The 14,599-nt window shown below is 44.1% G+C and overlaps 11 protein-coding genes across 11 annotated transcripts; 5 read left to right on the top strand and 6 right to left on the bottom strand.

Annotated features, from left to right (window-relative positions):
• Positions 1–134: 134 nt before the first annotated feature.
• Positions 135–626, top strand: HPODL_03623 (Ankyrin repeat-containing protein; the record flags this gene model as incomplete). Its single annotated transcript, XM_014079949.1, has 1 exon — positions 135–626. One exon carries the CDS (start codon positions 135–137, stop codon positions 624–626), a length of 492 nt encoding a protein of 163 aa, XP_013935424.1.
• A 31-nt stretch (positions 627–657) lies between these two features.
• On the bottom strand, positions 658–2,175 carry HPODL_03622 (uncharacterized protein; the record flags this gene model as incomplete). The annotated part of the gene is made up of 1 exon (XM_014079948.1): positions 658–2,175. The coding sequence occupies one exon, from the start codon at positions 2,173–2,175 to the stop codon at positions 658–660; it is 1,518 nt and encodes a 505-aa protein (XP_013935423.1).
• Positions 2,176–2,332: 157 nt separating this feature from the next.
• Positions 2,333–3,307, top strand: HPODL_03621 (Ras-related GTP-binding protein A; the record flags this gene model as incomplete). Its single annotated transcript, XM_014079947.1, has 1 exon — positions 2,333–3,307. One exon carries the CDS (start codon positions 2,333–2,335, stop codon positions 3,305–3,307), a length of 975 nt encoding a protein of 324 aa, XP_013935422.1.
• Positions 3,308–3,313: 6 nt separating this feature from the next.
• On the bottom strand, positions 3,314–4,201 carry HPODL_03620 (Ribosome production factor 1; the record flags this gene model as incomplete). Its single annotated transcript, XM_014079946.1, has 1 exon — positions 3,314–4,201. One exon carries the CDS (start codon positions 4,199–4,201, stop codon positions 3,314–3,316), a length of 888 nt encoding a protein of 295 aa, XP_013935421.1.
• Positions 4,202–4,279: 78 nt separating this feature from the next.
• HPODL_03619 (NADPH--cytochrome P450 reductase) lies at positions 4,280–6,334 on the bottom strand (the record flags this gene model as incomplete). Its single annotated transcript, XM_014079945.1, has 1 exon — positions 4,280–6,334. The coding sequence occupies one exon, from the start codon at positions 6,332–6,334 to the stop codon at positions 4,280–4,282; it is 2,055 nt and encodes a 684-aa protein (XP_013935420.1).
• A 269-nt stretch (positions 6,335–6,603) lies between these two features.
• Positions 6,604–7,977, bottom strand: HPODL_03618 (Peroxisomal membrane protein PEX3; the record flags this gene model as incomplete). The annotated part of the gene is made up of 1 exon (XM_014079944.1): positions 6,604–7,977. The coding sequence occupies one exon, from the start codon at positions 7,975–7,977 to the stop codon at positions 6,604–6,606; it is 1,374 nt and encodes a 457-aa protein (XP_013935419.1).
• Positions 7,978–8,169: 192 nt separating this feature from the next.
• Positions 8,170–8,724, bottom strand: HPODL_03617 (Exosome complex protein LRP1; the record flags this gene model as incomplete). The annotated part of the gene is made up of 1 exon (XM_014079943.1): positions 8,170–8,724. The coding sequence occupies one exon, from the start codon at positions 8,722–8,724 to the stop codon at positions 8,170–8,172; it is 555 nt and encodes a 184-aa protein (XP_013935418.1).
• A 321-nt stretch (positions 8,725–9,045) lies between these two features.
• Positions 9,046–9,678, top strand: HPODL_03616 (putative sterigmatocystin biosynthesis protein stcT; the record flags this gene model as incomplete). Its single annotated transcript, XM_014079942.1, has 1 exon — positions 9,046–9,678. The coding sequence occupies one exon, from the start codon at positions 9,046–9,048 to the stop codon at positions 9,676–9,678; it is 633 nt and encodes a 210-aa protein (XP_013935417.1).
• Positions 9,679–9,848: 170 nt separating this feature from the next.
• Positions 9,849–10,763, bottom strand: HPODL_03615 (Thiamine thiazole synthase; the record flags this gene model as incomplete). Its single annotated transcript, XM_014079941.1, has 1 exon — positions 9,849–10,763. The coding sequence occupies one exon, from the start codon at positions 10,761–10,763 to the stop codon at positions 9,849–9,851; it is 915 nt and encodes a 304-aa protein (XP_013935416.1).
• A 573-nt stretch (positions 10,764–11,336) lies between these two features.
• HPODL_03614 (uncharacterized protein) lies at positions 11,337–12,644 on the top strand (the record flags this gene model as incomplete). The annotated part of the gene is made up of 1 exon (XM_014079940.1): positions 11,337–12,644. The coding sequence occupies one exon, from the start codon at positions 11,337–11,339 to the stop codon at positions 12,642–12,644; it is 1,308 nt and encodes a 435-aa protein (XP_013935415.1).
• Positions 12,645–13,051: 407 nt separating this feature from the next.
• Positions 13,052–14,461, top strand: HPODL_03613 (Ammonium transporter MEP2; the record flags this gene model as incomplete). The annotated part of the gene is made up of 1 exon (XM_014079939.1): positions 13,052–14,461. The coding sequence occupies one exon, from the start codon at positions 13,052–13,054 to the stop codon at positions 14,459–14,461; it is 1,410 nt and encodes a 469-aa protein (XP_013935414.1).
• Positions 14,462–14,599: the final 138 nt, after the last annotated feature.

The following is a 14,599-nucleotide window of genomic DNA, read 5'->3' as shown; positions in this document are numbered from 1 at the left end:
CTCACACTGACAGGAAAATTTTTAAGCGCGCACCAGTGGCTGGGGAAATTACTCGTTTTGGACATGTGGCAAAGCAGGATGCTTATGAAATCCATGAATCAAATCGACTTCATTTTTATTTTTGTTAAAAATAAATGTGGTCCGGAGCCTCCCCTCAAGAGCAAATTATAGAAGCGTCGAGAAGAAACAACGTGGAATTGCTAGCTTCTGTGGCGGAAGCTCATCCGGAGGACATTGCAGAGCTTGTAAACTCTTCCAAGGATGCCACAGGCAATACGCCATTACATCTTTGTTGTAAGTACGGATGCTACGAAGTACTTGACAAGCTACTTGACATTGAGGGTATTGACGTCGATCCAAAGCATCAAACGAGCGGTGAAACCCCCTTGCATTATGCCGTTCACTACAGTTTTGAGGAACCCGAGTACGCCAAATTCCTAATAGAAAATCTTCTAGAGGTTGGTGCCGACCCGACGATCCGCAACAAAGACGGCCTAAAGCCAGCCCAATTGCTGGGCGATGCCAACGAGGATATAAGGATGATACTTGATGGTGCTGAGTATGCAGCAAATGTGCAACAAGATGAAGAGGAGGAGGTTGATGACGGTCCTTCAGACGAGGAATAACATTTTAGGATGAAATCGAGCACTGGTCTATTTACACTAGTCTATCCGTTCCCTTCACCTTCCCGGTCCCAGGATCTATTTTGGCACTTCGAGACCCAAACTGGATGGCCCGTTTTGGTTCCTGTTCAACAAATTCCAACCCTAAATGACGAGCAAGCTCTCTCAATGCAAACTTTCTTATGATCTCACCATTTGTTCTATCCAACCGCAGCTTGTCCTCGCACCTCACTTTTCTGGTTGCAAATTCCACTAAACTTTTATCCAAAAATGGGTAGCGGACTTCTTTGGACCAGCAGGAAATCACTTTGTCGTCCCGCGAAAGGTTCCTAATATGCAAATTGGATAAGTCAAGTTGCAGCTCTTCAATCAGACGTTTGATCAGTGCATCCCAGTCATACTCTGTGGTATCTTTCGGAGGTTTTCCAGAGACTTGTCGTTTTATTTGATTTGAGAGGCTCGTGAAAATTCGCTCATGGCGAGTGTAACCTCCAAACAGCTCGTCGGCTCCCAAACCGCTTAGTAAGACTCTGCATGTACTTTCATACGGCTCTCTGGTTCCGTTTGGAAGAACACGATTACCGATGCCTCGCGCGGCGAAATAAAAGGCGATGGCAATAGATAAATCCATTTCTGTGTCGTTAGGGTAGATCAGCTGTATCACCTTGGACCTATGTTCCAGATACTCCTCGTATGGCACGTCAACTTCCACCAGCTGAAAATTGACCTTTGGGTATGTTTGTTGCAACTCTTTCCAGCTTTTTATCGCAAGCAGTCTGTCTGGTGTGTCTGCAGGTTTGGTGTTGGAACGTGGGTTGCAAAAAGAGACGTTTAGTAAGTCGATCGTTGTATCTGGTCCAAGTTCTGAGGCCGCCAGAGCCGCTAACAAAGTGCAGTCAAGCCCTCCACTGAACAATAATGCCACAGAAGAGCTTGATTTATGTGTTGGCGAGATGGTTCTCACACGTTTCCTCACGCTCGAAGCCAATAGTTCATGCAGATTCAACAAATTCAGGGGCTCGTTTGTCTGCTGAACAATATCGGGGCTAGGAAGATTATTGCTAGATTCAAAGTCGATCGTTACCAACTTGCCAGATTCCATGTCAAACTCATATATTGTTGCGCAGGCACACTCGAACCAGGTGTCTCGTGTCGTGGCAGGAGGGCAGCTGCTAATGTACAATTGGTTCTCATCAAGCATATATCCTAGACTCTTTCTCCCCAATAGATCTTTCCCGAAAAAGACCTTTTTAGTGTCTGTATTAGTGATGCAGTAGGAGAATTCGCCGTCAAGTTTACCTATAGTTGATACGACATCAAATTTTGACTTCACCAAAGTTTGATAAATAAATTCAAGATCATTATTATTTATCTCTTGGTTGTAGAGCTCTCCGTTATATTGCAAAGTGAAGTTTCCCCTAATCATTGGTTGAAGCGTCAGAGGTGCCCTAATTGACAACACCGAGGAGAACTCCGTGATTGTGCCTTGGTCGATCTCTTTTTTGAAGTACTGCATGCTATCCAGCCCTCTAGAGCATACGAGGGGAACCATTTGTTCAAAAAGCGGGTCATATGAATCACAATTTTCGTTTTGAGCAGTCGGTTGACTATCTATACGGTTTTGAAAATGCCATAAGATGCCACACATGGTAATACCAATTGCACCGATTTTTTTTGTTTTTTATCTTTTTTAAAGAAACTCGCTCTTCATGTCGTCTGGTAAGAAGCTCCTATTGATGGGCCGCTCGGGCTCTGGTAAGTCATCGATGCGGTCCATCATTTTTTCAAACTACTCTGCATTTGATACAAGACGTTTGGGGGCTACAATTGACGTTGAACACTCGAATTTACGCTTCCTCAATAATATGACTCTCAATCTTTGGGATTGCGGTGGACAAGACGTATTCATGGAGAACTTTCTCAACAACGACTCAGACACTCAAAATTCCAATTCTTCAAGCAATATATTTAAAAAGTGCGAGGTTTTGATCCATGTTTTCGATGTTGAGAGCAAGGAGGTCCAGAAAGACATAGAGATATTTAAGCGTGTTTTAGATAACCTCCACAAATTCTCCCCTGGGGTCAAGATATTTATTCTAGTCCATAAGATGGACTTGATTCAGATCAACAAAAGACAGGAACTTTTTGATATCATGTTCAACAAGTTGCACCACGTTGCTTGGGATAATTACAAATTTAAGATCAAAGGCTTTGCAACATCCATTTGGGATGAAAGTCTATATAAAGCTTGGTCCCAAATTGTCTGCTCGCTGATTCCAAACATTTCGCTTTATGAAGAACTTCTGAGTAAATTCAACTCAATACTCAATGCCAGAGAGATGATCCTCTTTGAGAAAACTACATTTCTAGTGATATCTTCCACTAACAAATTCAATGTTGGCTCCGATGAACTGGATCCAAAAAGATTTGAGAAAATTTCCAACATTATCAAGACTTACAAGCAAAGCGTGAACAAGATCAGGACAAATTTCAACAATCTTGTTCTTCATGGTCGTAACTCCTCTATTTATTTGGACGTGCTTACCTCAAACATATACATTATGATTATTATGGACAACCCGAAATCAACATTCACGGGACACCAGATTGATGACGAAAATTTGGTTCTTGAAAATATCAAGGTGGCACGGGCGGAATTTGAAAAGATAGAAAAAGGAGCATGAATAGCTCTAAAGATAGAACTTCTTTTTCTCTTTGTCCATGTCTGGACGATGCTCCCAATCAATCTCCTCCTTAATCCCACGTTGGACTCTGCGAAGCTTCAATGTGAACTGAGGTCCAAGTTCCTGTAATCCCACCTTCTCCTCGTTCTTGAACACATATCTGTGCATTCTGAAAAAAATATAGTCTCTTTGGTTGTGCAGCGTGATCACTTGACGTCCTTGAATTTCTGGTTTGTGTGGAAGCAGCGACTGGAATAGCCGACCCACCGTCTGACCCAACCGCGTTGTGAAATTATTCAATATGAGCTCCGGTATATGCTCTGTTGAGTTTCCATGACCAACAATTTGCTTTCTGTCTCTGAGAGACGAGATCGAAAAATAGAATGTTGGACCTTGTGGAAGATGAATGAAAGTTATACCATTCACCACTTTTTTATCCTCGTTGATGACGATAAGATGAGTAAAATCTCTGTTAGAACAATATTCGCTCATGTCCTTCATGGTATACTCCCTCTTTCTTTTGACAAAAGATGAGTTTGGAATAATTTCCATTAGCGTAGATGCAAACTTGTATGCTGCTTTCTTTGCGTGCGGACTAGTAGTTATCAAAATTTTTGGTTCTTTTTCTCTGTTTGTGAAATACTCAGCAAAGTCGTCTTCACCCTCCAGTTCGGTGTTAACAGTCTCGTCGTAGACTCTCATGTTTTCAATAGTATTTGGCACATTCTCGGCAAGCCGTTTAGCCTTCAGCTCCGGATTCTGTAGCTCTTCCTTCGCTCTGGCTGCTCTTATCTTGTGTTTCTTTTTATTCTGTTCATCTTTGAGTTTGGCAAACAACTGCTGTCGTTTCTGCTTATTCTTTATCGACTTTAGCTTTTCAGTCGAGGAGGACATCCTAATACTATTTTACTTTTAAATTTTTTTGGAATTTTTTTTTACAATCTTTATACTGTCTGATTCATATTTTCTATTTTACCACACGTCTTCCTGATATCTATTTAGAACCCTCAAATTTTTCACCATGTCTGTGGCAATCGACTCAGTTACCTTGCGCTCAGACATCATGATCCTGATTAGTACGTTCTGGACGTCCCTTGCCATTCTGGCAGCATCACCACAAACATAGAAGAATGCACCGTCGTTGAGCAGGTCGCTGATTTCCTTGGCTCTTTCCAGCATTTTGTGTTGAACGTAAACTTTTTCTGCAGTTTCTCTGGAGAAGGCAGTCACCAGCTCAAATTTCTCGCCTAATTTCTTCGAGTAATCAACAAACTCGTCTTTGTAAAGGAAATCCTCATTGGAGTTCCTGCAGCCGAAGAAAAGCAGTGTTTTACCAACACTAATGTCATTAGCAGTCTGTGCAACCCTCTCTCTAATGAAACCTCTGAAAGGAGCCACACCTGTTCCCGGGCCAATACAGATTATCGGAGTGGCGGGATTGGAAGGGAGCTTGAATGTAGATCTTCTCACATGCACAGGTAACTTGAATGGAGCAAACTTTTGTCTCGGGCCCGCAAGATCGTAAGTCACAACAGGTTTGACGTTAGAAACTTTGTTTTGAGCCAGCTGGATATTGAAAAGCAAGTTAGTAGCCACGCCAGTAACTATATGATCAACGTTTGGATACTTCTCCTGCTCAACAACTGCAGTGACATGAATAGACTGCTTATCACTCAGGGAGGAAGACGAAATAGAATAGTACCTTGGCTGTAGATGAGCAACGGACTCTATAATGAATGCAAACGGAATTGAGGTCCACTTAACTCCGTCACTCAAAACATGCAAAAGGTCAGCAATGTTAAGATACCTGCCTGTCACTTCTTCGTGGAATAGCTCCTTGTCCTTTCCGAGTTTGCTTGCGTGTGCCTTAGCTTGCTCGGTCGGAGCAAATTGAGCGACCGAGCCCACAAACTGACGAGAAACAGGACCTGAGATTTCCAAATAGTGTCTCACAACAGCTTCATAAGTGCTTGGAGAAATTAGGTGAGGGTGAACAGTTGGATCCAATGACTTGATATCAATGACAACGTCTTTTTTCTCGGAAAGGCCAAGAATATCCAAAAACTTGAACACATGTTCATTGGAATTCGAAGGCCAAATCGCTAAGTGGTCACCGGTGGTGTACTTCAGGTTGGAATCAGAGATGTCAAACTCAGCATGAATACAGTGTCTGCTATCAGAATTGAATAGCTCCCTGCTGACAGTGATCGGAGCCAAGTACGGATGGGTGTGGTCGAATGGCCCTTCATTCAGGGATTGCGCTTCCTCTTGAGATGGGTTGATATATTTAGCATCTGGTTCTCCCAACGAGACCTCTGGAGAGTCAATAGTAAGAACACTCTCCTCGATCTTAATCTGAGGCTCATACACCAATTCATGCTCCTCGAGACTCAACTGGTCTTTCAAGATGTCAAACAAGCCGTCTTTCCATGCCATATAATCCTCATCCATAGTTCCTCTTCCATCATCACCAAGACCCAGCTCACCAACAAGAGTGGCACCTTTTTCAGTCAGAGTAGAAACAGTTTTTTTTCCCATTGCATTGTAGAACTCGTAAGTCGAGTTTCCAAGACCGAAGCACGAGAACTTCAGGTTGGACAAGTCGTCGCACTCATTTTCCAAATAGTCGAAGAACTCCACAGCATTGTCAGGAGGCTCACCTTCTCCATATGTGGCGGTGAAAAAAATGACAAGCTGAAATCCGTCAACGCTCGTAAAGATCTCGTTTAAGTTTTCATAGTCGTAATCCGCGAGATCGCCACACATGGTTGGGATGGAAAATCTAGATTGGAACTCTTTCGCAAACTTGTGGCTGTAGTCCTCTGCTGTACCGGTCTGGGAGGCAAATAAGACCAAAGCCTTCTTGTTGTTAGCAGAGAGAACTTCAACCAAATCCCTTGAAGATCCGCGTGGCACAGACACGTCTTCGCCGTCTGATTTTCCCCAGAGAGATCCTTTGGTGAAGTAGATAACTATAGCCAAGACTATGGCAGCCAGAACTCCGAGGTCTAAAGTGTCAAGAGCCATTTGATGAAGATCAGGAAAGAAAGGCTTTTTTTTTATTTGACAAGCTTTGAGTTCAGCACCAGAAAATAAAATTGAGGGATCTTATGTCCAATTTAGGCAATTTAGCTTGAGACGTAGTATTTGAAACCGTTGGAAGGTATGCCCTATATTCAGACGACAAGGAACGCGATATATATGTTTTAGCCCGAAGTCGCGTGATTTAAAACCGATAAAGTACCTTCGTTGGGTTTTTTTTAGGTTTACCTAATCAGTATATATGCTGCCAATCATCAAGCATCGAAATTAGAGTAGACACTAGCACTCAGGTCGTCTAGCTCTTGTAGATTGTTGAGAGTGTACAGGACGTCATTGTCGAGAGAGTTGTTCGTTAGTTGGTTGGATTGTTTTGTGATAGATGCCAATAACGAAGCCAACTTCACCTTGGGTATCTCGGTAAGCACCTGTTCCTCCTGATCTGGGTTTTTCTGTTTGTTCATGAGACTCACAACGATGTTGTCCAAAACCTTGGAAATCCCCACTGTAACCAAAAGACTAATGATCGCGCTGACCTGGTCATTCATCAAATATCCCTTCAGTTCGTTTAGCAGCTTGCTAACGTTTTCCGAGTTTTGTATGTTGTTGTTGAAATTTGTAAGAAACTCCATGTCATTGGTTTGCTGTAACAAGAAGAACTCCATGTTTGCCGGCGGGAGAAGAGATGTGATTACAGTTGAGCTTGAATGCCCTGGTGCCGTCAAAGGCTCGCTTTCTTTTTCCGCGTAGATTTCTTTGTCAATTATCTGCTGTGTCTTGTTGATTAGAGTCGCAAACTCGTCGATCGAAAGTTCCTGTCGAGGGTTGATATCTCCAAAGATGTCTTCGACACTGGACTCGACCTGGTTTTTGATGTCAATCCATCCTTTGTTCAAAAGCCACCAACTGTAGGACAAAAAGGCCTGCTCAGCAAGATTCTCGTCCTGTCTGCTGGAGCCCGTGGCAAGCTCCTCGTCGTTCTCGAGGAATAGGTTTGCTGGGTCCAAATCCACATTGGACTCGTTCTCTAGTTTAATTCCTTTCGTCTTGGACGCCAGCTTGATCGCGGTTTCCAAATACGAGCGTCTCGAGAGAATGTTTAGTTGCAAGTGCAGAAACACTATAAGCAATGATTCGCAGTAGAGGAGCGTCAAAAAACGCGTGATGCTTTGATTCCGAAGTTCGTTCCAGAGTTGTGTCTTTGACTTTGTCTGCTGTACACCAGTATGCATGGGAGTCTCCTTTTCATTATGTACAGAAAAATCGTCGCTGAGAACTGTTGACAACGCTGGATCAGTAATATTTCCAACAGGAGCATTTTTCGCCTTTTGTCTTTCGAATCGCTTGTTTTGCAATTCTCTCGTTATATCCTCCACCTTGAGTGCTTCATAGATCGGTTCCGTCAAAACGGGGAGCAAAGACAGGAACGTCATGTAACAGTCATTCTGTGTTTGTTTGAAACGCCTTTTAATTTGTTCTTTGGCAAAATTCTCCTCCTTTAATCGTTCTTGCAACTCCGCTAGCTTGTTGCTCACGTACGAGCTGACCGCGTAAGAAACAGCGATCACTCCCGTGCCAAATAGGAGCTTTTTCTTGTGCCTCGACACAAGGTCTCTACAATATTGGAACATCACCAAGTATCACAGAGAACCAATAGGGTATCACTTGTGAGCTAAATATTTATTTCTTGCTGCTCACCAGAAAGCCTATATCTTGCCGCAACAGGAAATTCACGGATTAAGTAAGTTTGATGAAATTTCCAATTACCCGGTTCTACCATTTATTTACGTGAAAGGTAAATCACGATGAATGAGAGTACAGGTTCACTTCTTGCTCTTGGTCTCCTTTGACTTCTTGTGTTTCGTCTTGGACTTTTTCAAGTCTTTCGAATCGTCGGAGTCTGTCTTGCGCTTCTTCGTAGTTTTCTCGGTCTCCTTGTCTTCTTTGTCTCCGAATTTTGTGTGCTTGCCCTCGAAATGCAACTTGCTCACCGCTGGCTCTATCTTCTCACCAAGTTGATTTCGCACGTGGCGTTCAGCGGCCTCTGCAACTTTCCGTTTGAACTCTTCTGTATTTTCTTCTTTGGTAGCTGCTTTTTTCGCTCGCTCGATATAAAGTTTCACACGGTTGAGCTCTTGCATTATGGGGTGTTCATTCTTCTTATTCTCGCCGCTAGTCTTCAACAGCACAAAGTAAAGAGAAGCGATCACGTAGGCATAATTATTGTATAGGTCAACTTTTTCGAGCGGAGTTTTGGTACCTTGGATATGATTTAGCAAGCTCTTAGCTAGCATCCCAGACTTGAGCTTAATCTCAAGTTCGTCCACTCCATGGTTGAGGGAAACCAATAGTTTCTTCACTGTGTCTATATCATCCATGTCCTGATAATTTTAATTCCTAAATATTTTTTTCCTCTCTACACCACAACACCCTGCATGTCGCACCGAGAAATGATTGTTATGTTTGAAGAGCATTGCAGAGCATCATCTCAGAGCAAACAACGTCCATAAGCGTATACAAACATTTGCGCCAAGACTGTAAGTACTTGTAGCCAAGAAAGTTCAAGATGGCCTTTTTACTTTGACATTTTAGATTCTTTATGGAGCAAGTTAGGGGATGTTCTAGAAAATCGTAACAGCAGATTTAAATACTCCAGATAATCAATCTGACATCGTTTTCAAAGTACGCACTTTCTAAGTATGCCTCTCGGAACACTTTACACTTTACCAAGCTCACCAAGAAGCTCATTTTTGGTTTCTCTGATCAAATACACTGGACTCGACATTGAGATTAAAGATAGAAGTGCTCCCGAATTTGAGGATCAATTTCCTCTGAAGAAATGTCCTGCTTACTTAGGAGCCGACGGCTTCCACCTGACTGAAAATCTGGCCATTATCAAATATATCACTGAAATCTCGCCAAAGAAATACAATTGGTACGGAAAAGATGCTAAAGAGGAGGCGAAAGTGTGGCAATGGCTCTCCTTCTTCAACACAGAGTTTATGCCAGCTCTGTGCGACTGGGCCTTGCCAACTGTGGGAATCTTACCTTACAACGCTGAGCAGATACAGAGTGGTATTGAGAGGCTCGAAAAGTTGGCAGGTCTCATCGAGAAACAACTAGCAAAAACCAAGTATCTTGTTGGGGACGAGGCCACGCTAGCCGATTTGTACGCTTCCGAATTTGTCAAGGGTGCCTACAGCGGTCTTTGGGATGAGTCCTGGGTCAAAGAACATCCTGGTATTGAAAGATGGTTAGGTCAGTTGAAAACGGAGCCAGTAGTTGGAGAGTCCTTGAAAGGTATCACACCTGCATCCAAGAAAAAAGAATAGCAACGTAGATATAGGAGTTTAGGAATTTAGGAATTTAGGAATTTGTAAGGTTTAATGGCACATTCGGCAAAACTGGGGGGAGTTCATTCTGGCAACACTCACTATAAAATCAAACTTGACAGACAGACAAAGAACAGTATATGAACAAAGAGTTCAGCAAGAGGGGTCGATTAGTACGACTCGATGTCCTGCTTCTTTCTTAGTTCGTAAACCTTCAATGCCTCTTCTGCAGCTTTGACACCTGAAAGAACCATAGCACCAAAGGTTGGTCCCATCCTGTTGTGGGAGTCGCATTCACTCAGCTCCATACCAGCACAAACAAGACCAGGGAAAACCTCTCTCGTGTTCTTGACAATCGAATCCTCAGCACGGTTCATGTCCAAACAACCCATGTGGTTTCTCTTCAAAAGACCAAGCTCAGCCAGTCTCTTGACGCAGAACGCACCCATAGGACCATCATGACCAGTACAGGAGATGATAACCTTGGAGTTGATGGTGTTTGGATCCATACAAGATTGATCGTCGTGGTGCATGGAAACCAAAGTCCAGTTGGTAACAACACCAGCAATTCTGGTCTCACCCGAATCAGTAGTTCTGGTGATCAAATCCTCAACACAGGTAGCGTTGAAAAGCTTGACGTTAGGCAAAGCCAAGGCCTTGGAACACAAGGTAGTGATGAACAATGCTGCGTGTTTGACAACAATGTAATCACCTTCGTCCTCGTACTCAAGACCCAGCTCTCTGATGAATGAGTCAGCTGGCTTTCTCAAAACCATGGCTGAGAAGAGTTGACCTCCGAGGAAGCAACCACCTCCCACAGCGACATTGGCCTCGATGATTGCAATTTTTAGGTCAGGTCTAGCCTTACCTAAAACATAAGCAGCACTCAAACCAGCGGAACCAGCTCCGACAATGACAATGTCACTCTCTGCATATTTATCCAAGTCCGCAAAGTAGCGTCTTGTCATAGCCCGAGACACCGTAGACTCTCTGATGGGAGCAAACTTAAAGGTGTCCCAGTCGTACACAGCGGACACTGCCTTGGAAACCGGAGAGTCCGCATTGAACACGTTTCTTTGTTTCAAAGACAAAGTAGCCTGTTCAGAGACTGTTTTCGTTGGTGCGACAATAGAAGATGGAGCCCTAAAAGATTAGTATTGTTCTAATACAGGTGCATTTTCTTTTCGCTAGTATTAACTAGATCAAGTTCCGACCGTATAATCTCAGCCCACAAAGGGGCACCGGCAATGCTGTATCATATGAAGAGCAAAAATGACTGACCGTCCGTCGAAAACTTAAGTGTATCTAATCAAAACCATTATGACCTACATAATTGGATTGATGAAGATTAGTTGGGCAAACAGGGCGACTTATATAGCGAAAAAAAGTACGCAATGGGCGGTGCAATCAGCGGACCCCACATATTGCCTCGGAAGATACTCGACCGCCATTGACCAATAGGATTATGTCCAGGACAAGAATTTCTGTATTGGGAAACTCAACTGCCTTGCTGTCCGCTAAACAGGCTGTGTCGCCTGTTGGGAGGCTAACCGTGCTAACGCAAAATTCAACAACCAGTGCAAAGGTGTGTTTTACAGAGGCAAAGGAAGAATCAATCGCACGAGCGAATTTCGTCACCAACAATCTTTCCCCATTATATGGTGATCGACAAGCCCCCGTCGTACAAGAAGCCTGGGATCGAGTTTTTGGTGAAACATATTCCCAAGAACTCGAATCTAAAGGTTTCTAAAGGGGCAATTGTGTTGAAACATGATATGACTAATCTCGGTACGCTATATCTAGAGGCCCCTTATATTCTTATACCGCCTTTTGATCTGGTCAAGCTCATAGAGGTTGGCAAGTGCTGCAGTTACTGTGGTGAAACTTTGAAGGTCTACGATAAAGGTAGACTCAGGGACAAGGAAGCCCATGATATTTCAGATCAGAAACATGCTCGATTCATGAGCGGGCTGGATTGCGGAGATTGCAGCTCTGGCTGGTGCTCGCAAAACTGCAGAAAGCTTGACTTCTGCCACAGCCTCCTTAATCACCAGCCAACCAACAAAGGAATGACCAACCAGATCATGAACTCTCGAGGAGAGAAACTTGTCTTGTTGTACGACCGATGGACAAATTTCAAGAAGGCGATCCACGAGAAGAGTTTAGAGCTGGCGCACTGTGCGCTTTATGTTAGCTTGCAACTATTTTACTACCCAGAACTGAAGGATGGCTACATGAGCATGCGCAATGTGGTAGCAGAACAACGGGACGAATTTCTGGGACGCGATATTGATTTTACGACACTTTATGAGGAAACGACCGCGTGCTTTAAAGATTTTAGAATGTCGAAAGACGAATACCTAGACTGCATATCAATATTCAAGCTCAACAATTACAACAATGGTATTTATCCGTTGACGAGCTACTTGGCTGATCCATTTGGCGAGATCAATTGCTCAATTGCACCGTTCGAAACAAGCATTGCTCATGACTACGAGGATTTCCGTATTGATGTTGTTGACGAGCATAACGTGAGACTGACAAAACAGAGACATTTGGAGTCCTACAGAAAACCCATTCATACGAACAATCTGAAGATTGAAAAGAAGATAATCATAGTGTCTAGCATGCGCAACATCAAAAGCTCGGAGAAGCTTGTAGCTGGAGAGCCACACGAAACAGGTTCTGCATGCTCGAGTTCGGACAATTCTTCGATGGAAAAAATTACGGCTCCCGTCCCACTACGTGTCCCTGGGAAAGCGCGCAAGCAGCGTAACGCATCCTTCACGTCTTCAGGAAACTCGTTTGGGGAGGGAATTATCAAGTACAACAGGGACCAAATTCGGGAAATGCTTGTCGAGATGTCTCTTGACTCTGACGATAGCGAAACGGAGACCCCTATTCAGCTTGAAGTCCCGGAACAATTTGTGAAGCCTCGACGTAAGAGCGTACGTTTCGAAAGCTAAATGAGTCAGTCAAGTGTGCAGAGTTGACTCAAGCGCATGCTTGAGAATTCATACCGTCCTCCTTCATGCTGCCGTACAATCGTGCGTTTTTGTCGGTGCAGCAGGAAAAGATGGTTTTCGCACGAATATATTTTTATCAGCGCAGGATACAATAGAGATGCATGAAATAATAGTCGGAGATGTAGATAAGTACCTTGATAAGTGCATAAACAGCCAATCACATTAAATTATCTCGAACCGGGCTTCTTGGAGAGATATTGGTGGCTGGAGATTACATTCGCAGCTACGAGAGCTTTCCGGCGCAACGAAACTGCCATCCCTAGACAATAGACCCGCTTTTATGAATATAAATATCTCGAGATGCGCAGATTTTCTCGTCTAATCGATACTACTCATTTTTTGCAACGATGAAAGACTCAATGACTGAGGACCTCGCTGCAGACTATGACAAGGCCGACATGGTCTGGGTCATGGTCAGTGGTGTGCTGGTCTGGATTATGATTCCTGGTGTTGGACTGCTGTACTCTGGGCTATCTAGAAAGAAACACGCTCTTTCTCTGTTGTGGGCATCGCTCATGGCTATTTGTTTAATTTCCTTCCAATGGTTCTTCTGGGGGTACTCGCTTACTTTCGGTACCAACTCATCTGTGTTTTTAGGGTCTTTGGACAATTTTTGCCTGATGAAAGTTCTTGGTGATTCTAACGCACTGACTACTGTGCCGGACATTGTTTTCTGCTTTTTCCAGGGAATGTTTGCCATGATTACCGGATGCATTATGCTCGGTGGTGCATGCGAGAGAGCTAGACTGGGCCCAATGATGGTGTTCCTGTTTCTCTGGATGACTGTCGTTTACTGCCCTTGTGCTATGTGGACATGGAACGCTAACGGCTGGCTTGCAAAACTCGGTGCTTACGACTTTGCCGGTGGAGGACCAGTCCACCAGGCTTCTGGTTTCGGGGCCTTGGCCTACGCTTTGATATGTGGTAAAAGACACGACCCTGTTGCTGGCTCCAACTTGCCTAAGTACAGACCTCATTCTGTTACCAGTGTTGTCCTAGGTACCGTTTTCCTGTGGTTCGGATGGTTTGGATTCAACGGAGGATCTTCCGGAGATGCCTCCATCAGAGGATTTTACGCCTGTGTTAACACCAACCTTGCTGCTGCTTGCGGTGGCCTTGCTTGGATGTTCCTCGACTACTTCAGATGCGGCCGTAAATGGACCACCGTCGGAATGTGCTCTGGTGCCGTTGCTGGTCTTGTTGGTATCACTCCGGCAGCTGGTTTCGTGCCTGTTTACTTTGCCGTTCCAATCGGTGCTCTGACTGCAATTGCTTGCAACTACTCGGTTGACATCAAGAACATGATTGGAATTGACGACGGTCTGGATGTTTGGTGTCTTCACGGAGTTGGTGGATTCACTGGTTCTGTGCTGACCGGTCTGTTTGCTGCAAACTACATCATCGCTACTGACTATGGTGTCTCTGGTGAGGGAGGATGGCTCAACCACCACTACAAGCAGCTCGGCTACCAACTGGCAGCCAATGTCTCCATCGACGCATGGTCTTTTGTTGTCACTTCCATCCTGCTGCTAGTTCTTAACAGAATTCCATTCCTTAAGATCAGATTGAGCGAGGAGGAAGAGGAGCTGGGTACTGATGCTGCTCAAATCGGCGAATTTACTTACCAGGACTCCAGGGTCTATATCCCGGAGCCAGTGAGATCTGTCAGAAGTATTCCAGGTACCAAGGCCACCAAGTCCAACGAACTCGACGCTGACGCTGTTCCGCTTCCAAAAGACGAAAAAGTTGACGTTTAATACCGTGTCCTATTAATGATAATAAGTTTAGTGTAATGGAGTAATTGAAATGACGGTGCTACTGTTGTTGGCGTAAATCTTAGATTTGCCTGCATTCTTGCCGGTGGTTTAGATTAGGAAGGGTCCAGCACTGATTAC

This window comes from Ogataea parapolymorpha, chromosome IV (assembly GCF_000187245.1).
Source record: "Ogataea parapolymorpha DL-1 chromosome IV, whole genome shotgun sequence".
In the NCBI taxonomy this organism is placed as follows: Eukaryota; Fungi; Ascomycota; class Pichiomycetes; order Pichiales; family Pichiaceae; genus Ogataea; species Ogataea parapolymorpha.
This window is presented reverse-complemented; position numbering and strand designations above follow the sequence as displayed.